Source organism: Rhinoraja longicauda, chromosome 9, assembly GCF_053455715.1.
Source record: "Rhinoraja longicauda isolate Sanriku21f chromosome 9, sRhiLon1.1, whole genome shotgun sequence".
In the NCBI taxonomy this organism is placed as follows: Eukaryota; Metazoa; Chordata; class Chondrichthyes; order Rajiformes; family Arhynchobatidae; genus Rhinoraja; species Rhinoraja longicauda.
Window position 1 is genome coordinate 43,028,928 of NC_135961.1, and position 24,297 is coordinate 43,053,224.

The 24,297-nt window shown below is 44.5% G+C and overlaps 1 protein-coding gene across 2 annotated transcripts in view; it reads left to right on the top strand.

Annotated features, from left to right (window-relative positions):
- Positions 1 to 24,297, top strand: part of crim1 (cysteine rich transmembrane BMP regulator 1 (chordin-like)) — a 201,536-nt gene that overhangs the window by 138,468 nt on the left and 38,771 nt on the right. For both annotated transcript variants that reach the window (XM_078405327.1, XM_078405329.1), the window contains exons 7-8: positions 1,045 to 1,242; positions 22,425 to 22,553. In XM_078405327.1, the coding sequence (XP_078261453.1) occupies positions 1,045 to 1,242; positions 22,425 to 22,553 (327 nt within the window). The remainder of the gene's footprint in view (positions 1 to 1,044; positions 1,243 to 22,424; positions 22,554 to 24,297) is intronic.

Genomic DNA, 24,297 nt, shown 5'->3' on the forward strand with positions numbered 1-24,297 from the left:
CCCTCCACTGCTTCAAGGAAAAACAAATCCGTCCCATTCAGTCTCTCATCACACAAAAAGCAAAGTGCTCACGGAAGTCAGCGGGTCAGGCAACGTCTGTGGGGGAAAAGGAATTGTTGATAGAGACAAAATGCTGGAGTAACTCGGCGGGACAGGCAGCATCTCCAGAGAGAAGTGGGTGTGGGTGGTACAGAGATACAATGTAATCGGAGATAGTAAGACTGGCAGGAGTACTGGGAAGGGGAGGGGATGGAGAGAGAGGGAAAGCAAGGGCTACTTGAAGTCAGAGAAGTCAATGTTTGGATCAAGACCGGCAAGAGGAGGTTGTCACTCACGGTCTTGCTGCAGGTTTCGACACAAAACGTCGACAATTTTCTCACAGAGGTTGTCTGATTCGCTGAGATCCTCCAGCAGTTTGATTTTTTTTTTGCTTCAGATTCCAGCATTTGCAGCTTCTTATGGTTCTGTTCTCTCCTCATAATTGAAATACCATCCCAATCAAATGTTGCCAACCTTCAATTACTGTTGATACTGTTGATATGAGTGAAAGATTGGGTGGAAAAAAGCAGGAATAGTCCCTGCTTTCTAGAAGGGTGGAAAGTGTTGGAACTGGCTTCTATGGCATTTAGTCGTCGGGCTGAAGGGCCTGTTTCCATGCTGTACGACTCTTAAGATGTTGATCCTAATGAGTGTATTTGTGTCCAGTGATTAATGACAATCTCCGCTCACCAGTTGGTTTTCATTGAATGGATGAGCTTAATAGAAATAAAAACAGGAAAGGTTAGTAGGCCAGTTCACTGAGCTGCATTGAAGCAGATCCTTTACCCTGCCATAGCAGTGTTTTGCTCTGGGCTGCTTTGTTTAATGGGGTGGAGTAGTTTCCAGAGTTTATATTGCACATTTTAAACCACAGTTGCTGTGCCTGCTGCTCTGATCATGTCTGCCTGCCTCTTTGCCGTATACTTGTATCGTCCCCCATCGAGATGTCACCACTCATGCAGCTGGCTAACCCTGTTCTACCTCTTTCCACCGCCATCCTGACAGATCCGATTTACCCGATCCACAATCCTGCCGGCTGTTACGCCAATGGACAGATCCGCGCGCATGGTGACCGCTGGCGAGAAGACGACTGCACCTTCTGCCAGTGTGTCAATGGAGAGCCACACTGCATGGCCACAGCCTGCGGACAGAGCTGCCTGAACCCAGTGAAAATCCCCGGAGAGTGCTGCCCCGTCTGCGAAGGTAAGGAACCGCAAAATGAGTGCAGCGTGTCCTGGGAGCTGAGAAACCGCTCTCTGAAGGTAGCGTGTGGAACACAATAATTGATAGCAATGTACATGAATATTCTGCAGCTTTAAGAAAATAGTTTGTGGGGGTGGCCTCAATGAGCATTCAAGTACTGAAGTAAGACTGGCCCACTCACCTGCTGCTCCAGAGTCACAGGGAACCTATAGCATAATACAATGATTCTTTCTGAAACCGTTTCTTTGGGCACCCAGTGTTATCAGCATTCAGTGGAAAGCATTGCTATTGCAACATCGGCCCTGATTAGTGTCGGCTCCTGACCTCCATGTGTACAAGCACGTGGGCCAGATCCAATGACGGCCATTCATCTTCAGCCCTGCATGCATGACCTTCCAAGCCAGAGGGAAGGATGGATCCCTCTTCACCCAGAGAGTTGTGAATCTGTGGAATTCTCTGCCATAGAAAGCAGTGGAGGCCAATTCACTGGATATTTTCAAGAGAGAGTTAGATTTAGCTCTTCGGGCTAAGGGAATCAAGAGATATGGGGGGAAAAGCCAGAACGGGGTACTGATTTTAGATGATCATATTGAATGGCGGTGCTGGCTCAAAGGGCCGAATGGCCTACTCCTGCATCTATTTTTTTCTAATCCATCACTCCTGCCCAAGTTGGCACACACACATGTCACAAAGCAAGCCCGTAATCAATGCACATGCAAAGATAGACACATGCACATGTAAGCATGCACACAAATGCAGAAACTCGCACGTATATGTACTCACAATACTTACAAACACGTGCTTGTACATACACATGCATGAACACAGCTCAAATAAGGGTGCAAACATGTACAGGCACAAACACAAAAGTACACGAACAAGGAATGCACACGTGCACGTGGAGCACACATGCACACACACGCACACATTCTGGGAAGTACTTGTGAGATGGGATTACTGGAAATACAGACCCTTTGGTTTATACAGACACACCCACAGCTTTACTGAAGCTAGGCAGCACTGCTTCAAATAAAGTAGGTCATTCCCCTGTTTCAGATGGGAAATCAGGAATCTGAGGAATGCGAGTGGTAAAAGAAAAGTTATTTTTGGAATGATCTGTGTGTTTTCACTGGGACCTTACAACAACATTTAGAGTACATTTTCAAATTCACGCCTAGCAGGTGGCTGCTTTGAGGCAACAAGGAAACAGATAGAGCTTGATTTATTTCCCTGTGATCTGTGCTTTATAGTATATCCAGTATGTACTCGGTGTAAGGTATGTTTTTGTACTGAGTCTGGTAATTCAGTACGACATTCTCCCCTTGGAACCTGTTGACATGGAAGACCTGCAGTAATTTGATGTGTGTGTGTGTGCACATTCATGTGAATGCATGCACAAATGCATTTATGTGCCTCATCCTATAGATACCATGCCCTTCTGTCTTGCAAAAGTATTTGTCTGGGTTTCTTTTTTCTATCTCAAACTAAGTCAGAATGCCACCAGTTCAAGAGTCATCCTTGATATTTAAGCAACATGTTTACACTCTGCAGCATAATGGTTAAGTTACCGCACTTGGTGTTAAGAGGCTTGGACTAGGTGATCTGGAGACACGACTTGGAATCCCACCAAGCCAGCTGAGAAACTAAAGAAACAAGTAGTTAATATCAGTAATGCTGACCAGGAAATTACTGGAAGTCATAAAAGCCCTGTGAAGGAAATGTGCAATGCTTGCTGGTCTGGTCGAATCCAGTCCCAATGCAACGCATAGATTGACTATTTGTGGCAGCTGTGACAGGGATATGCGCATCATCCCTAGGTCAACACTCCAGAGTGGTATAAGTTGGTCACTGCTGGTGTCGTGAGGCATTAAACCCTAGACCTGTTGATTCTTCCAGGTAGGTATAAAAGAAACCTTTGCATGTTATAGGCCTGGTAGCTCCCAACAAACAGCACTGCAGTTTGATCAGCTCACGAGTAAAAGAAATTGGCCTCTGTACTGCTAAAATTCCATCCCATTGAGGTCATTGCAACTGAATTTCAGAAGCAGTGAGTCCAACATAGGCAAGCCAGTAAAACTTATGCTAACTTTCTTAGAAATTGGATGCAAATATCTTTAACAGGGTTGAAATGAAGAAAGGGGGGAGGCAACTCACGAGGAATGTCAGCATCTGCCTGATCTTTTGGGGCAAAAAAGATTCACTCACCAATTTCCTGGAAAGAGAGGGTTGTCCTGTCAGGAGCATCTAAAGATAGAAAATCTTTATTGTTTGGAATATAAAAGGATGAGGGGTGATCTTATTGAAACATATATAACATTATTCGGAGCATGACAGGGTAGATGTCAAGATGTTTCCACTTGCAGGAGGATCGCCAACGAGGGGCATGACTGCAAGATTCAGGATAGATTACTTAAAACTGAGGGGTGTGGAAACTTCTTCTCATAGAGGGTAGTGAATCTCTGGAATTCTGCATCCCAGAGCATTATGGAGTCTGAATCTTTGGAGACATTTAAAGTGGAAGTAGATAGATCTTTGAGTGATCCAAGAATTGTGGACAATGCGGATCTTGCACAGAAGAGGTGAGGCCTGAGGCAAAACAGCCAAGGCATCGAACGAGAGGCCGTTGTTAAACGGTGTGCACAATATGTCTTGCCAACTTGATGCCAGAACAGTCACGGGGTTGCCCACTTTAAAAAAGTATCGAACAGGTGTCAGAACCTGGAACTGCAGGCCACTACATCGCACAAGGACTGTTTCAGTGTACATGGAATGGAACACTGATTACCGCCTAAGATTTGCCTGAAGGAAGTCTGCAGAACAAGCACAATCTTGCAGCAGCAGTGATGAACCGGAGCATATATTATTAAGGTGTGGCAATGTTTCAATCACAAAATCTGGAAGCAGTTCAAGTGTTTATTTTTGAAACTACTGTTAAATTAGTGCCCTCTGGCTCTCCCTCTCGCTCTCCCCTTTACATTTTATTATCCTGAATTCCGCAGCATACATGTTTTCCACAGAGGTTGGGAATTTCCTGGGACATGGAGCGATGAATTTCCCAGTGGTGGTAACCAGAGGGAAACTTGTAACCGGGAGGAGGGGAGGGAGGGAAGGGGGATGGAGGGAGGAGGGAGGTGTGGAGGGAGGAGGGGAGGGGGAGGGGAGGGGGGAAGGGGGGGGGGGGAACCATTTACCTCATTGTAACTCATTAACTGTTCTTGTTTGTCAACACTGTTCTCTTTTTTTTAATCCCAGTAGCTCACACTTTGTTTTTCTTAACTTCCTCACTTCCCAACTATGTTAACTACCTTGGATCACACCTACCTTTCAAACAAATTAGGGTGATTATGTTTCTTTTAAATCAGTTTCATTTTGATACCATGTGGATACAAGAAAATGCAGATCTTCCAGGTCTCCTAGTTCGTATCTAACCAGGATATCAGGGTCTGAAGAAGGGTCCCAACCTGAAAAGACACCTATCCATGTTCTCCAGAGATGCTGCCTGATCCAGCATTTTGTGTCTCATTTTGATACCTTTCCTGTTTCAAAGATTCAAAGATCTTTTATTGTCAATTAAGGTCCATCCCCGATCTCCCAATTGCCATATGGAAATGGCTTGTCCAGAAAACCTTGATGTTATTTGGCCTTAAAATCAATAACATAAGGATGAGAGAGGAGGTGGTGAGTGGACCCCTTGAGGTTCCACCACCATTTACCAAGATCATGGCTTATCTTGTCTTAGCCACAACACCTCATTCTCTCACCACATCCATCAATCCACTCACTTAAATGTTCCATCAATCTCCACCTTGAATCAATGACTGCCTCTGGCTCTGAACAAGGAGAAGTGTATTAACAGAGCCCAGAGAGTAACCAGTCTCCCAGACTGTTACCAGTTACCAGTGTTACCAGTAGTGCCTGCTGTATAATGTTACACACAGAATAAAAATGTCAAAGACGTACAGGTATGTAGGTTAATTGGCTGGGTAAAATGTTTTTTTTTTAATTGTCCCTAGTGGGTGTGGGATAGTGTTAATGTACGGGGATCGCTGGGCGGCACGGACTTGGAGGGCCGAAAAGGCCTGTTTCCGGCTGTATATATATGATATGATATGATATGATATGATATGATATGATAAACCTCTCAGTATCATCAGTAGGCCTCAGTGCCTATTAGCCAGAGGAAAAAGCAAGCCAGAGGCAACACTCTCCTTTGCATCTAGCTACAAAAAATGGTGGCATTTACACAACTCTTTGCATAATAACCCAAGCACGTCATAGCCAATGAAGTGCTTTTTAATGAAGGACTTGAGACAATCAATCTGTGCAGAGGAGGATCCCACATATGTGAGGACATTCTTTTGTACTATTGGTAGTTGAGGGCCTGGTTAGTTTGAGTGTAACAATGCTTCCCTGAGCCCAGCTAGGTCTTTGGTTACCATACATTGTGAAGACGGATCAGGATGTTCGAGTTCCCTCCTGCACTATGTTCCCCTCATCCACCCCCATCTCCCAGTCCATTGCACCAGCTCTGACTGGATACAGGAAGCTGAAATCAACTTAATGGACGTGGGAACTGGATGCGATATGACACATTTATCACGTCTATGTTCTGTTGAACCTGCCCAAAACACTGCTCAGGCCACGACCTGGGTCAATGAGTAAATGGGGAATCTTTGTAAACATTGTTTACAGCTTATCCCCTGGGTCCCCCCAATCTTACCCTCTCAGAGACATCTCCCCTCCCCAACAACTGGAATATTGTGTTCAACTTTGTAGTTCAGGAAGGGTAGCAGCATCTTACAAGAGAATGCAGAAAATATTTATTAGAACGGTTCTAGTGATGAGCTATAAGTTCAGATTGGAGCCGGGGGAAGTCATGATCTTGCACTCCTTGTCTCACCATTCAACCTACTTGGAAAGCAAATAGAGGGAAGTGGCTACTGTTAGCAATGTTTAAAGGTCCACACACAGAGATTTATAAAAAACTACACCAAGTGGACTCGTTGGGTCCAAACCCCTCCTGCATTGGTGCAGCACCCCCTCCTCCCCTTCACCCATCCCCTTCACCCCTCCCTCCCCTCTCCCTCCCTCCCCTTCTCCCTACGCCCACCCTCTCCACCCCTGCCTCTCCACCCCTCCCTACCCCCCCCCCCCCCCCCTCCTCCCTACCCCCAGCAGAGCCGTGTCCAAAACAAGAGGGCATGGGTTTACTGATCGGGGAAAGATTTAAAGAGTACCTGAGGAGCAGATTCTTCATAGAGAGGTCAGCGGGTATATGGAATGAGCTGCCAGAGGAGGTGGTAGAGACAGGTGCTATTGCAATGTTTTAAAGCCATTTGGACAGGTACATGGATAGGAATGGTTTAGTGGGATATGGGCCACACGCAGGCAAATGGGATTTACATTGATAGGAATTTTGGAAGGCATGGGTGAGTTGGTGAGAAGGGCCTGTTTTCATGCTGTACATCTCTGTGAAACTCTATGAAAGCTATGTAACCCAATGAAGTCAGCAGGTGCCACAAGCCAACCCTACCCGAGTTGGCTTTCAGCATAAAGATCCAAAGCTGCCATGACCCGTATGCTCTGAAAGAATTCGGGATGGGTGGTACCATCACATTCCAGCTCCGAGATCCGTTCGCAGTGAGCCAGCACTGCAAGCGGTAAGATTTTTATTCATGGTCATGGAGGAGCACAGCACGCGTCACCTGATACCCATCAGGGACTGCCGTACAGAGGGTGGGATCAAATGCCAGCAGTTTCACATGGAAAAGAGCAATCCCAGGCTGCCAGTTCTGCGGATCAGCACAACCTTTGTTGCATTTTTCAGAACACATCATCAGTGACAGGGTAACACTTCAGAATTAGCTCATGGCAGCTGTCGCAAGCAAAGCCCTGCATACCAACGGAAAGAAAAACACTCTTTAGGGGCTTCCTCACTAGCAAAATGTTAGAGGGGAGGCCATGGCTCAAGTCTTTTAAAAATAAAGCAGTATATTGGTCTGAAAACAAGAATATTTTGCTTTTCCACAAATTAATTGAATAAGAGAATTATTTTGTTACATAACAACATTCTCTAAATGAAAATTAAAACATAACTACAAATGCTGGGTATGTGAAATAAAAACAGAAAATGCTGGATACACTTCACAGGGCAAACACCATCCGTGGGAAGGGAAATGGTTGACATTTTGGGCCTGAGAACCAAGATTTTCAAGTCATTGCAAGATTCAGCACAGAAGCAGGCCCTTCGTCCCACTGAGTCTACGCTGACCCAGCACACTGAGTCTATGTTGACCATCAACCTCCCATTTACATTAATTCGACATTAATCCCATTTTATTCTCCCCAAATTCTTATCAACTTCCCCCAGATTCAACTACTCATCTATATTCGGGGCAATTTACCATGGCCAATTATTGCACCCACCCTCCACATCCGAGAAGTGGAAGGAAGCTGGTACACCTGGGGTAGCTCACATAGTTACAGGAAGAACATGTGAACTCCACACATTTGGAATCCAAATCCATGATTGAACCCGGGTCTCGGCGAGGCAGTGGCTCTACTCACTACGCCACTATGTCACCTATTATTCTCTTAAAGTGCTAAACTTTATCTTTATTACCTGATCAGTAAGAGCCACTCAACCCCTTAACCCTGCCTTTAGATATTGGTTGACCTACGCTGGTACCAACTCCTCTTCTGTACCAATTCCCCATAACCTCAATTCATCAATCTTTCAATTATTTATCTATCTCCACCTTAAACATATCTACCACTCTCAGGAGCAGAGAGTTCCAAAGATGCACTACTTTCTGTGAGAAGCAATTTTGATGCACCTGTTTTTATATGTCTGGCCACTATTTTGCACCTATGTCCTTCATTTGAGACTCCCCAGGCAGTGAAAAAATTGCAACATCTACCTCGTCATGCCTCCTTGGGATGCTATATGTTTGAATAACATAATCCCTCATTCTTTCTTATGCACCTGGGACTTGTAATGAGCACCAAGTCTGATGAACCTACCAGACTCTAATGGTTTAGGTTTGCACAAGGTTTACTGACCCTGTGATCTTGTATCTCTGGAAAGAGGTTAAATATTTGACCACTTGCACTGAAGTGTAAAAGAACTTTGGAACGCACCTCTGCAGATTCTGTACCACAACCAATGCTAATATGCACAGCCAGCAATAACCTCAGTCTCACCTTGTGTTATTGATTTAATTTCTAGTCATTTCTTATTAGGTCTTAATGATTAGTTTAATGGATTGGAGTTGGTCAGGATTGGTTAAGCCATTAATGAGGGTATTAGACATGGTCTCCTGGAAGCCATTCAAGAGTTATCATCACGGAGATTCCTTTCCTCCACCCCCACAACCCTTCTGAATCTACACAATAGCTGTTTGTAGGGGTCTCCTGAAGCAATCAGCACAGTTCAAAAGTACTGCATTGTCTGAACCACTTCAAGATGTTTCCTGGTGTTAAGATAGTGCATAGAGGCAAGTGTTGTTATTATAATAGATTGCAGGAAATCATTGCACACTGCAGGATAGGATAAACAGATGTACCAATAATAACATCAGAAAGAATAAACAAAGGTATTTACAGCTTAAATTAGGGCAGCAGCAGTTGAATTTCATTTGTTTAAAAAGCAGAGCAACCTTCGTTTTTGTTGGCGGGTGAAATTTGAGTCGTCGAAGTAGAGGAAACATTAAGCACTGGAAACTTTTTCCAGTTGGGATAGGAAACCCCAGCAGTGGGCCCCATTTCCACTGTGGCATTCTAAACCGAGCACGACTTACTCTCCAGGAACGAATGGCGCTTGGGATCAGACGCAGAAGAAATTTACTTCTACTAGACTGTGACTGCTTGTAGTGAGGCAATCCCATCTGTGGAAGATGGAGAGGAAAGGGAGAGAGAAGATAGTTTTGGACATGTAATAGTCTATTCTACATTCTGTTTATTTTCTACCTTGCACTACTTGATGTATTCATGTATGGTTTGATAGTAGAGTGGAGTCCTTGTTACTTTCACGAATAATGTGAGTTCAAATCCATGTATCTGAGTAAATTCAAATTCAGCTAATTTCAGAATTTGGTATTTAAAACACCAGTATCAGAAATGTTGACAAAAAACAAAAATGTTGGGAACACTCATGGGGCGAAGCAGCATTTGTGGAGAAAGAAACAATGAACATTTCAGCTCTGGAATCCTTCATCAGACACACCTGATAAACCCTTCATCAGAACTGGAATATTAACTGGAGACACAAGAAACTACAGATGTTGGAATCTTGAACAAAATGAAAACTGCTGGAGGAACTTCGCGGGTCAAACAGCATCTGTTGAGAGAATGGGCAGACAACGTTTTGATCCTAAAGATGCTGCCTGACCCATTAATTTCCTCCAGCAGTTTAATTTTTTGCTGGAACATTAACTATTTCTCTTTCCACAGATACTGCATGACCCTGCTGAATATTTCCAGCATTTTCTGTTTGGATTTCAGGTTTCTAGCATGTGAATTTTAAAATTTTCATCAGCAATGATGGCCAGGAAACTACAGAATTTTTTCTCGTCTGGTTTACCAGATCTTTTAGGGAAAGAAGTCTGGTATCTAATAGTGACACTAAAATGACTACAAAAATCTTTCAATTAACCTCTTTGCTGTCGAGGTATCGGAGCATCATGGTTATGTGACTGAACTAGTCCACTGGACATCTGGGCCACATGATTGAAGGATGAGAGCAAATCCCTCATGACATCTGAAATGTTGTTAAAAAGCTAGTGGATTCATGTTGGAACAAATCTTATTCACTAAGGGTCTTCAGCAAGGGGAATGTGTATGTAACTCCAGACCCAGCAATACCGTCGAATCTTGTTGTCATCTTTCTTTCATTTAAGGATATTCCCACATTGTCACTGATGTCCAATTTCTATGAACACCTTAATTTAAAAATACGTACGAAAACAAAACCAAATGGACAAACTTAGAAATATATCACAATTCCTTCATAGTTGTAGGATCAAATTCCTGGAACAGATAGCAGTGTAGTACAGATAGCATCTCCTGGACCTTGTCATGCCTCTAGTTACCCACTCCCCTGACTCTCAGTCTGAAGAAGGGTTTTGACCCGAAACGTCACCTATTCCTTTTCTCCAGAGATGCTGGCTGACCCACTGAGTTCCTCCAGCATTTTGCGTCTTTCTTAGGTAGAATACCATCATCTTCTCAAGGGAACTTTGGGATGGGCAGTTAGTGCTGGCCCTACCAGTGATATCCATTGAGGTATTTAGTCAAAGTCCAAGGCTGAAAGAGTGTTGCTGACGTTGGTGGATGGCTCAGAAAATCCGACTTTCATCATCTAGATTGTGGTAGACTTAATGAAGATCATCTCCCTGGTACATTGGCTTTGTTTCTCTCTCCACCAAAGCTGCCTGACCTGCTGAGTGTTTGCTGCATTTTCTGTTTTTATTTCAGAAGCGAACCAAAGTGCCTTGCAAACCTTTTTTGGTATGGACGTACGTGGTGGTCATGGAATATTGTCAAGAAGTCAACAGGCGAGGGTTAAATAAGTAAGGTGTGGCAACACCTTGCGTTGATCCGTTCTCTTGAGAATCACTTTGTGCTTCTGAAGAATTTTTTAATACCGGGGAAGAATGGAGAGCTCAAGTAGGTACATTGTACCTAATCCGTCAAATGCTTGGCCTAATGGCCTTTCCCTCATCTGTTTCCTTATGTCAGGTTGGTGAAATGGTATGCCAACATGTTGGCACTCCCTGCACGATGTGATGGCACATTAGCTGGGGCTACAGTTCATTAAACATTGCTGGGTCAAAACCCTGGAATGCTTTATCTCAACAGCCTCACGGGACAGTAGACTGAGTAAAGGTTGAAGGAGGCACCTTCTCAAGAGTACTCATGGATAGACAATAATTGATGGGCCAGCTAGCAATGCCACATTCCCGTGCAATATATATGGAGAGAGAGGAGTTTAAGGAAGGAATTCCAAAGCAATGGTATCTGAAGATATTGGAGCCAGTGGTGGGGCAAAGATTGGTAGGAGAGCCAATACTGGCATCCAAGAAACCTGCAAGAAAGAGAGTGGCGCAAGACTCTAGAAGCTTTAGTGGTAGGCAGAATGATGCCTTGGAGAGATTTGAAGATGTACGTAATCCTGTGTATCATGTGAGTGCTATGATGCTTGAGGTCAAAGTGAAAGGTAAAGTTGGTGATTCGAGGCATATTTGAGCGAGTAAGTATACTTTCCTCCCTACACTTGAGTAAGATGATGAAGAGCAGAACGCATGCATGAGAGTTTTTAATGGATTCTTGATTCAAGAATGTGGGGATTGGAGACAATTAGATAAGTTTGGTCTGAAAGTCAAAGCCTTGGCCGTGCCATCCCAGAGACTTAGTATGTCCCCAACTACTTGAAAACTGTATTTCAGACTGAGATTCAATATTGGCTCAGTGCAGAAATGGTATTAAATGAATGTACACAGTTCTCACATCAGTCGATTGTGTACATTTCTTTTACCTTTTGTTCCACAAGGCCAGTGGAGAATAGTGAGTTACCAATGTTGCAGACTGTCAAGGTGGGGAAGTTGCCATGGATTCAGCACGCAGAGAATAGGAACGCAAGAAATAATTAAATTGCTTTTAGATTGTGGGCAAAGGTCCCATGTCAGATATTATCTCACTTATACTTGATGAAGATATTCTATGCCTTTTGTCCGTGAGATAATAATGTGTCCATATTACACTCTCTCCCCCCCCCCCACACTGTTCACACATTTATACAAGACATTGTGCATCTCCCATGCACTCACTCTCGCTCACACACACATGCAAACAGTACGTCTGCGTTGTTTTGCAAGTGAAATGCACTCATCCTTACAAGACTACTAGCATAAGCACTATGGCACTATTACAATCAGCTATTGAGAAACCTGCATAGCGCACATTCCAGAGGGCATGGTCTCAGTGAATGACTGTACCCCTGTATGTAGGAGAATACTTGAGACCGGGGGAGATGTCAGGATGATGGGGTGGAGTCTTTGTGGGTGACGATGAAAAATCAAAGAGGATTAATTTGACGGGTCAGTGGGATCTGGGTCTGTATCAACTCTCACAGTGACCTGTAACAATTCTCTCTCCCCCCCCCCATTCCCATCTTTTTTTAAATTCCCTCGAGTCTGGTGGTTTGTCTCACTATCAGAGCACAGTAGTCAAAGTAGATTAGATTGTTCGTTTTTTCCCCAAGTTAACTATGTCTGTCTATTCAAGTGCGCACCAGTCTGGCTTTATGTGTTAGGTCTTGCCCAGTGAAGTGAAAAGGGCAGATACTTCTTTTTCAGACTGCATTTTTTTGTGAAATTATTTCCATTGTCCTCTGATCGCAGCTCATTTAATCACAGGCATGCATAAAATAAATAACAGTGTTCAAATATGCACCTTGATACGAATAAAATAACACACACAAGCCTGTCCACAAATACTTGCCTGTAGGCACTTCACACATGCCAATGGGGAAAGCTGTTTTGAGCTTCAACTGCCTCAGTCCCACAGTTCCTCTAAATAGATCAACGGGTAGCACTCTTACCCAGCAGTAGAGGTATTATAAATTCAAGTCCTACTTCCAGTATCAGTACACAAAATGCTAGAAAACTCCAGCAGGTCAGGCAGCAGCTGTGGAAGAAAAAAAATAGAATTAACGTTCCAGTGTGAAGAGTGAAGTGTTTCTAGCATTTTCTGCTTTCCTTTCAGATTTCCATTTTCATTTTCCTGTCCCGGGTACATGAGTGCAGGCTGATTCTTAAATGCAGCCCAGAAGAAGTGCTACAGTGTTGAAGGTGTTTTCTTCAAGCTAAGGTCCTGTCTACTCTTCAAAGTGGATAGTCGTCAGGGTGATGATGGGCCAAAGAACCGTCTTTTGTGCTGTATGACTGTTATAGGAGAGAAGGTGAAAGAAGAAGTATGGGCTTCATGGTGGTGCAGCAGGCGGAGGTCCCGTTGAACCCTGGTTGAATCCCGACTTCTGGAACCGCCTGACTTTGCATGTTCTCTCTGTGAGCTTAGGGTGCTCTTCCCAAATCCCAAGACATGTGGAGTTGTACTTTAATAGGTCACTGTTAATTGCTCCCAGTGCAGGTTAACTGTAGAATCTGAAGGGAGTTGAAGAAGAATCAGGAAGATTGAAGTTGGCTTGATTGGGGAGAATAGGTAACAGGAAAAAATAGTGGGGAATGGGATGACACAGTAAGTCAGTGTAGACGACAGCCTAATGGTCTTCTTCTATGTCAGATTAATCTCTTTTTGAATCCATACCAGAGAATATATGGAAACATATCTGAAAATACAAATCGCTAAAACAGGATTGATGGTCAAAGTCATGTTTCTCTTTATGAGAACTTGCAGTCCACAAAGAATTTACAGGATGGTTTCAGACTTATTATGTTGCCTTCTTAGTGCTACGACCCTGAAGCTGTGAAAATCATAACTGAAATACAGGCTACACTGTGTGCCTGGGTGTTGTAGGGTTTGCCATGTTAGGATTCTATTCCCATCTATAATTGATATTTGAGGCTAGTCTGCCTAAACTCTAGGGTTTTCCTAATAAGGGAGTCATCCTGTCAAAGTAGAACGTGAATTCTTTAGGGGTTGGTGCCGGATGTTAGAATGACCCAGTGACTGCATGGTGGCACAGCGGTAGAGTTGCTGCCTTACAGTTTGTATGTTTTCCCCGTGACCTGCGTGGGCTTTCTCCGAGAACTTTAGTTTCCTCCCACACTCCAAAGACGTACAGGTTTGTGGGTTAATTGGCTTGGTAGAAATGTCAAAATTGTCCATACCGTTGGATGGTGTTAATGTGCAGGGATTGCTGGTCAGTGTGGACGGTGGGCTGAAGGGCCTGTTTTCGCGCTGTATCTCTAAACTAAACTATTAAACTAAACTAAAAGATCGTTGGATTTCCATTGTTGCCAAGAGTTCTTGATCTTTTCCATTGGGAAGTGCCAGGAGCATGCAAGCTCAACTGAGTATGTGTAAACTGAGTACAAACTGAGTAATGTTTAAACGTTCTCCCAGTGACCACATGGGTTTTCAACCCAATGGCAACCAACCACTACTATCCCCGCACCAGCTGATGAAATAGCAGTCCAGGAGAAAGAAACCTCTAAAATCATGAGGGGAATCGATAGGGTAAATAAATGCACAGAGCCTTCAAGAACTAGATGACATGGGTTTAAGGTGAGATAGGAAAGGTTTAACAGGAACCCGAGGTTAAACTATTTCACTCAGAGGATGATGGGTATATGGAACAAGCTGCCAGATGAGGTAGTTGAGGCAGGTGCCATAGCAATGTTTAAAATACACTTGTACAGGTACATGGATGGGAAACGTTTAGAGGGATATGGGCCAAACTCAAGCAAATGGCATTAACTTACATGGGGTGTATTGGTCGGCGTGGACAAATGGGCCGAAGGGCCTGTTTCTGTGCTGTATGTCTCAATGCTTCTAATTTGTCAAACTAGATAAAGGAAGGTGAGATTTCGTATTGTATAGGTCCCACTTACTATAAAATATGTGAGTCAATGCAGTAAATCAAAGGAAGGTTTAAAAATGAACCTTTTGTTGTTAGCAAGTGAGAAAATGCAAGGTCACATTCATCTTTCAATGTATTGTTAACACTGAGGGCTTCTCATGAAGGGTAGTGACAAGAAAACCTCTTTAATGGCCTTCTCCAGGATTTGGGTCTACCCCACCTAGCATGCCTTAAAATATGAGTTGGTGAGAGCACATTGCTACTGAAGTTTTGTTGTAATTGTTGCTTTGTGGAGAACCTTCACACATTTTGTTCCCCCGGTTGTTCATTCAGATGGTCAGTGGGCCAGTGGGGTGGTGGTGTTGTTGTTCGTCCTTCGGGTTCGAAGATGACCATGACTTCACTTTCAGTTGGAGGATTGGTGACTGTGGGTCCGGAAGTGACTGGGTGAGGCCAATCCGGGCCCGGAAGGCACGCCCACACGTAGGACACAAGTGGATGGCTGCTGCAGTGGAAGTGGAGGTAGCCCGGGCCTTGCGCGCGGTGCGTTTCCTCTGGGCCTCTGCAGTGCGTCTGTTCTCTGCTGCACGGGCTCCTGTGGTGAGCTTGCTACGCCAGGTTGGACGGTCCAGAGCAAGAGACTCCCAAGTGCTGAGGTTGATGTCCAAGACTTTGAGGGACATTTTGAGGCAGTCCTTAAACCGTTTCTTCTGTCCTCCTACTGAGCGCTTGCCCTGACACAGTTCTCCATACAGAAGCTGTTTTGGCAGTCGACTCTCGGGCATTCTGACGACATGGCCTGCCCATATGGCTTGGGCTTTCCGTAGGAGGGTGTGGACGCTGGGGATTTCGGCCCGTTCCAAGACCTCTGTGTCGGGAATTGTGTCCTGCCACCTGATGTGAAGGAGTCTGCGTAGGCAGCTCAAGTGAAAGTGGTTGAGCTGTTTGGCATGTCTGCTGTAGACAGTCCAGGTCTCACTGGCATAGAGAAGAGTGGTAAGTACCACTGCACGGTAGACCTTCGGCTTGGTGGTAAGGCTGAGTCCTCTCCGCTCCCAAACATTCTCACGGAGTCGCCCAAAGGCAGCGCTGGCCTTGGCAATCCTGTTGTTGACCTCAGCGTCAATGTTCACCACTCGCGAGAGTGTACTACCCAGATAGGTAAAGCTGTCGACTGCCTGTAGATTCTGCCCCTTCACCGTGATGTGTGGTTCCTGGTAGGGCTTTCCAGGCGCGAGCTGGTACATAACTTTGTACCAGCATCTGCAGTTATTTTCTTACACTTCAGATGGTGGTGGTGATGTGTGAAGTAATCACTTCTCCTGTGCGGGGGCTAATGAGAGGTGATTTAGCGGCCAGTGTTGATGTAATGTACATGAACTGAACATGTAGGACTGATAGATCGATAAATAAGCGAAACTGTTTTATATCACTAATAATGCAGACAAGAGTAGCAGCAAAATTAATATAAGAAGAAGATACCCTGTGGGAACGTATAAATCAAAATGAGATTTAAACGCCAACATGTATTGACGTTTGCTCTTTTTAACCACGTCGTGTTGATTCTCAGTCTGACTTTAGCGCATGGGACCCAAGGGACTGCATTTCACGTTGCTTCTCATTTTCAGAGATAAGTGATAAAAAACATATCCAACTTTACCTCGGGCTACGAGATATTGTCCGTGCCCAGATGATTAATAGCAGGAATAAGTTGAACTTTACTGCATTCTCCCATCACGTTTAGCAGCTGTTGCAGCATGCTACTGCGGGGCTGTGAAGGATGGTCCAAATCCATGAATTTGCAGCTTGACCACAGGTTATTGTGGCAATCATGAACACATCCGGATAGGGATGGAGTGGGGGATGTGTGTGTTTGTGTTGCGTCTCCATGCATGGGTTTTCACGTGTGCAGGTGTGTGCATGATTTTGCTGTGCGCATGTATGTTCTGCTCTGTGAACTGTGAGTTTGTGTGACGCATATGTGTGTGCATCTGTCTCTCTCTACCTCGTTGTCACAGTCGTTCTCTAATGGTGCCCCCACCTCCAGATAATTTGGGTTAATGTGGATTTCCATGGCAACTCTGAGCCGCCATGACTGCCTTTGACCTTGAACGGGGCCCATCTAATGAGTGAAACAATCATTGCAAGGCAGACTTTTCAGTGTGAGCGTCTTTTCTGCCAAAGAATTGCAGATACCTGGGATTGTGTGGCCTAATCAGAGTGTATGCTGTAAATGCTCAGATATTTGAGCAAGTGGAAAGAATGTTACACATGAGAGGCAGAAAAGCTGATGGAATGTTTTTGTGGGATAAAATGGAAATGTTGTGCAAGAGCGTTTCAAATAGTGTTTTTTTCCATTCTCCTGCCCGCACTCTTATTTATATTTTACAGCCCTCTCTTTTACTCAACAATGTTTGTGTTATTCTATGGCCAAGAGGCTCAGCAGTTTCTTCTCCTCTATTGCAGCTCTTAAGTTGTCACATAAAAATAGTATTGCTAAATTTTTTTTAATTATTGCCATGTTGATGTGTGTGTAGATGCCCTAAAATTGAGATTCCGCCCCCAGAAAATACAATTATTAGTGACCTGGTTATTGGCTATAAACCAAAATTAATTCCTGGAGGAAAATAACGATTAACTCGTAAATAGGACATACGTTCAGTTGACATTTTCTTTCTCAAAGCAAGTCAGTTAATGTGCTATCAATGTCATCCTTTTTCAATAATATATTCCCCTCTAAGCTCATTCATGAAAACATCAGTAACAGGGGCAGGAATAGGCAGTACAGCCCCTTGATCATATTCCATTATTTAATAATTTAATCACTGGCCTCAGATCCTGCCTTTTGCCAAAAATTATTGATTCCTCTGCAGTCCAACAGCCTTGAATATATGTAGTGATTTGAGATACATATCTCTGGATAGAGAAATCCAATGATTCACATCCCTCTGAGGGAAGACATAGAATCTTCTAAGTTTATGGCACAAAAGGAGGCCGTTCTGCCCATCACTCCCATGCAGGAACGGTGAAACTGTTCAGGTTATCCCCACCTGTCAACTCCCTAGCTCAGGGATTGTGAAGTTCCTCAGAGGGAGGAGGATGTAAATGGCTGGCACTGTGACGCAGCCAGTAAAGCCTGTGGCCTGACAATGCTAGCAAAATATAGCAAAATGGGTTCAATCCTGACCCCGGGTGCTGTCTGCCTGGACTTCGCACATTCTCCCTGTAACTGAGTTAGTGAGCTCCCACATCCCAAAGACTGTCTGTGGGTTGTTAGGTTAATTAGCCATGGTAAATTGCTGCTAGTGTTTAGGTAAGTTGTAGAATCCAAGGTGGTGGTAGTTGACAAGTACAGTAAACCCTCGCTATTACGGACCACACAGGGGGAGATTGTCTGCTATAACCGAATAATGGGGTTAATATGTGCAGTGCTATTGTAAATATAGCCAATAAACATACACTGCATAATAATCAGTAGTCAGACAGTCATAGATTGATACACTGTGGAAACAGGCCCTTCGGCCCAACTTGCCCACACCGGCCAACATGTCCCAGCTTCACTAGTCCCACCTGCCTACACTTGGTCCATATCCCTCCAAACCTGTCCTATCCATGTACATGTCTAACTGTTTCTTAAACGATGGGATAGTCCCAGCCTCAACTACCTCCTCTGGCAGCTTGTTCCATACACCCACCACCTTTTGTGTGAAAAAGTTACCCCTCAGATGCCTATTAAATCTTTTCCCCTTCACCTTGAACCTATGTCCTCTGATCCTCGATTCCCCTACTCTGGGCAAGAAACCCTGCGCATTTACCTGATCTATCTCTCTCGTGATTTTATACACCTCCATAATATCAACGCTCATTCTCCTGCACTCTAAGGAATAGAGACCCAGCCTACTCAACCTCTCCCTATAGCTCAGACCCCCTAGTCCTGGCAACATCCTCGTAAATCTTCTCTGAACCATTTCAAGCTTGATAATGGTTCAGAGAAGATGTAGAGCACACAAAATACACAACACCTTGGGACGGCACAATGGCATGACGGTAGAGTTGCTACCTTACAGTGCCAAAGTGTACCTTGTCTTACAGTACCTTACCTGACCTTGGGTACTCCCTGTGGCATCATGGGTTTCCTCTGGGTGCTTGGGCTTCCTCCTGTGTAGCAGAGACATGCAGTATTATGGTTTGGTTGGGTCATGTGGCTCGCTGGTGGAGTCACTGCCTCATGCCGCCTGGGGCTTGGGTTCGATCCTGGCCTCAGATGCTCCCTGCGACCATGTGGGTTTCCTCCGGATGCTCCGGTGCACTGGTTCTATCCTACATGCTGTGAGTTGTCCCTCGTGTGTGGGGTGAGCTGGTGTGTCAGGGCCCCCCGGGGATGGTAGGTGCCGCACGATGGCCGGGGGCACCCGGGGTCGGCATTAGGCCAGGGACTCTGGCCTTGTGCGGCGGTGGTTCACAGAGGCCAGTTAAGTTGCAGGCCAGGGCGAAGACATGCTGTCACAATGTCTTTGCCTTTGCAATGCGGGAGGATAGATAGAACCACTGCGGTAGTTCTATCCTACACACCATGCATTGTCCCTGAAGGATAGGGTTTAAAAAACAGTTAGACAGATACATGGATAGGACAGGTTTGGAGGGATATGGACCAAACGCGGGCAGGTGGGACTAGTGTAGCTGGGACATGTTGGCCAGTGTGGGCAAGTTGGGCCAAAGGGCCTGTTTCCACACTGTATCACTCCATGTCTCTATGACTATAACTAGCGTATGGGTGATCGCTGGTCGGCACAGACTCTGTGTTTCTACGCTGTATCTCTAAACTAAACTACGCTAAAATGATTCAAAGTTATCATTCACTCTATCCACCTAGTGGGCATTCCGTAAAACAGCAAACTCTGTCTACAACAGATTCTGTCTTTTATACAAAATCAATTATAAAGAGGTCCGTTAAAATGAGGGTTTACTGTATTTAGGAAAACTAAAAAATGGGATGAATGTTGGATTAGTGTAAATGTGTGGTTGGCACTGACTCGGTGGACCTGTTCCTGCACTCTTATCTCTCCATGACACTAATATGTGTCGTGTGAAAGGGCACTTCCTACTGCGTCTTTCATTCTTGCTGCAATGCATTAAACACAAAGTCCTATTTGATTTTATCGTCAAGCAACTTTAAAAAAAGCACAACCCATTTCATTAATGACATTTGTTGGCCCAACCATTCATTCACCATAGAATGCAATTACACCATTGTCAATTCTGCCTGACCCCTATTCTTCAAAAATTAAGAAAAGCAGGATCTGGGATTATGGACCTCGCTATTTACATAGATACATAGAAAATAGGTGCAGGAGTAGGCCATTCGGCCCTTCGAGCCAGCACCGCCATTCAAGGTGATTATGGCTGATCATCCACAAGCAGTACCCCGTTTCTGCCTTCTCCCCATATCCCTTGATTCCGCCAGCCCTAAGAGCTCCATCTAACTCTCTTTTGAATGCATCCAGTGAATCGGCCTCCACTGCCTTCTGAGGCAGAGAATTCCACAGAATCACAACTCTTGCTTGAGAGGGGTGGTCACATTCTTAGGCACAGGAGTAGGATAGGCAGGGAAGCTGGTCCATCAAGCTGCCTCGTGCTCCTGGTGGCTGGAACAACAGTGGACAAGAAAATCCCTGGACAGACATCACTTAGATTATCTGGTCAAGTGTCTACAAATTCATGTGGAGTCTCGTTGGGTGTTCCTATGTTTCAACAATCTGCAGCTTTATACAAGTTTGGTTTTCTATATTATGTAGTTGTCATTTAATCACTAATGCTTTTCAACTGGTGCATCGAGTAAGACATCAAATTGCATTTGTGCCAGCAAGTTATACTTCCAATAAATTGCTTCAAATCCAGAAAACAGGGATTAGTACAACCATTAGACCCTATCTACATGGTGGGTATTTACCCATTGTAGCACATGGTGGATTTTAACCACGTTTTGGGTCTGTGGAAATCCTTATTTTAGCCAGTTTGGTTTCACTCCAACCTCTAAGACCAGCCATGTAAAACTCCTACCTCTGATTAAGCTGGCCGTGTTTAAGATTCCTGAGTTGCCTTGCGGAAATTAAATGGCATTTTTCGCATGTACCAGGTGCGCCATCAGCTACTTTGTTTTGTCGAGTCCTTTGTTAATGTAATGCTGGGACTGTCATGCTCCTGCACAGCTACAGCCGACTGGTGATAAATGGGCCATGCCAGTGCCCTTTGACTCCACTGCCTCCATAAGCTTCAGTCCAGGAGACATTCCTTGCACCATAAATAGCCATTGAGTTTCGCTTGAAATGTGAAATATGCTCCCCTCACTGAGGTGTTGGCAGGTTTACTTAGAGAACTGTAATAAAAAACAAAGGTTTGGGACAATTCATTCAATTTGCTTGGCTAAGTGGAATAAAGTCCAGTTAATTTTTAAATCTTGAATAGGCATCAATCTCGTCGGATTTCATATGAATTCCAGAAAGGCTTACAATTGTGACCTTTGCCTCAGCTACCTTCCAGCGCTCTGCCCCACTATCCCCTACTTTATTATGAGCGAGGGCCCAGGATTTAGATCGTAGGAAAAAAACTGCAAATGCTGGTTTAAATCGAAGGTAGACACAAAATGCTGGAGTAACTCAGCGGGTCAGGCAGCATCTCGGGAGAGAAGGAATGGGTGACGTTTCGTTTCAGACTGAAGAAGGGTCTCGAAACGTCACCCATTCCTTCTCTCCAGCATTTTGTGTCTACCCAGGATTTAGATCGTGTTCTGAATGCATCAATTTCATGCACTACAAGTGCCACCTTCAGCATGGGCCATCACTGAACACTTTAATATCACTTTAACCATCTGAGGGGTCTCGACCTGAAACATTGCCAGTCTATTTCCTCCACAGATGTCACCTGACCCGCAATACCTCAGTTGCTCCAGCACTTTGTGTTTAACTTTAATATCATACCCTCTTCTCAGTCTAAGTTGGGAATTCAAAACTCTTTTCCAGTCAAGGAGACAACTTTGACCTGAAACATTAACTATGTTTCTCTTCCCACCGGTGCAACCAGACCCGCTGAGTATTTCCAGTATTTTCTGGGGTTTTTCCAAGCATGAAATGTTACCCAGTTAGCTGAGATGCGTTGATGTGTAATTAAAATTATAAAGGGCTTTCACGGGTACAATGTTATTCACTTGGAATGTGGTACATGCAGTGTGCTACATGCAGTGAATTATTATTGAAGTGAAGTTGTTTTTTACAGGCAAATCCAATAGCTATTCTGAAAGAAACAGCCCAGCAACTCGGCTGGATAGTGTTGGTTCAGTCAAGGCAGTGGCAGACATCACAACTCCTTAAGTAGTGCCATAGGAGCTTTTTAACATCCACTTGATCCATCGGAACAGATGGTGCGCAGCGCCTTAGACAATGGACAGCACATCAGCTAGTTCAGCACCAGGGAAGTGCTGTGTCATTTGAATGAACTGCTCAGGTTATGGCTAGGGACATGAGTCAACAACATTCTGATGCCAGAGTGTGTATGTTGCCAAGCTGAATGGAAGACGGGAATGGTGTGTTTGGCTGACCCTCTGTAACACCTCTCATTCTCCTCCCTTCCTCCTTTGCTTCTGCAGAGCCGACGTATATCACCATAGGGCCTCCAGTCTGCGAGCTGCTGATCAACTGCACACTGACGGAGAGGGATTGCATCTATGGCTTCAAGCTGGACAGCAGTGGATGCCACATATGCCAGTGCAAAACCAGTGAGTACACCATCTTATTCTGTACAGCACCTATCAGCTGGCACATAGCACAGTATGTGCGTGTGTGCTTGTATGTGTGTGTGTGAGATAGACCATGTCTACATGTGCATGTGTGAGTGTGCTGGTGGATGGCGTGTTTATGCAACTGAACATGTTTGTGACCATGTGTACACATGCACATGTGTATCTATGCCTGTGCACATGTATGTACTAGTGGAGTGTGTGCCTCTGCAGATGTGTTTGTGCATATGCTTGAGTGTATGCATGTGTACGTGTGTTGTGTGTAACGCAGGTTGTCTCTGTACATGCATTCGAGTTTGTGTGGCGATATTGCCAGAGATGGTAAACAGCCTGCGTTGCCACCTGAATCTATTAACAGGCTTATGAATACAAATAGCAATAGCACTCTGTGTATGATCGCTAAATATTTGTGAAGCAAATGATTCACAAGTTGGTAATGGCAGCCAAACAAGTGGAAAATATATCATTTATTGCAGTTCTCCGCCACAGATTCAGCTCATGAGGCTTTTGGTGTGGGGTATCAGACAAGGGAGTAAGATTTTTTTTGTAGGCAGAGTAAGTGAAGTGAAAAGCTGTTGTTGTGACACTTCAACACTGTGGTCTTATGCCAGGGAAATGGCTCTGTTTGTTCATTTGCATGGTGTTGCTTCACATACTCTCAAATGAGAGCAACTGTGAAGTGAAGTGATATCTCACTTCAGAGCACTCGATGCTCAGTATATTTTAAGTTTTAAAGGGGAAAAAGGAAAAGTTAGGCTTTCGTTTCATGTGCTTATACACTTTGATATATATTCTGGATAGCTGAGCCCAAGCACGGCAATGGCAGGTAACATCCCCAGATGTGTGAAGTCTCAGGATTTACATTCCCAATCGGTAGTGTGGTTTCTAACACTGCCAGAACTTTCAGGACTATTTGAAGTAGGAGAAAGAAATTGCATTTTACAACATCAGGACATCTCCAAATGCCTTCCAGTCCACAAAAGAACTTTGTTCAATGTGCAGTTACTGTTGTCAGCTTTCCCATCAGGCTTTAGCCGGCTTTTTGATTGGCTGTAGAGCATCAGCCTATGGAGGGAGACTTTCCTAAGGGTTTTCATTCCAGCAGGGAAATAGACATTCTAAAATAACACCTCGCCTAAGTTTAACAGTCCTTTTAAAGATTAATGAGGAAGCAAGGCCCAAACAAAAGACGTTGTTTCTGTCGAACAATAGTTTCCATTTCTAAAATGGCTCAGTGAGATTTTCCAGTGAGTAACTGATTCACATTAAACCGTGAAGCTCCCAGTTTCAATGGCCGATTTATGTTTAAGCTGGTTGATACCAGTTGTGGCAGGCGTTCATAACATCCTTGTGCCATAGAGGAAATGACAAACAAAAATAGACACAAAATGCTGGAGTAACTCAGCGGGACAGGCAACATCTCTGGAGAGAAGGAATGGGCGACGATTCGGGACGAGACCCTTCTTCAGAGTCTGAAGAAGAGTATTGACCCGAAACGTCACCCATTCCTTCTCTCCAGAGATGCTGCCTGTCCCGCTGAGTTACTCCAGCATTTTGTGTCTACTTCGATTTAAACCAGCATCTGCAGTTCCTTCCTACACAAAAGACAAACAAAGCCGGGTGCTGTAGCAAAAAGTCAGAGTTCCCCCAATGCCTGCCTATGGCTGAAGAAGGGTCATGACCCGAAACGTCACCCATTCCTTCTCTCCAGATATGCTGCCTG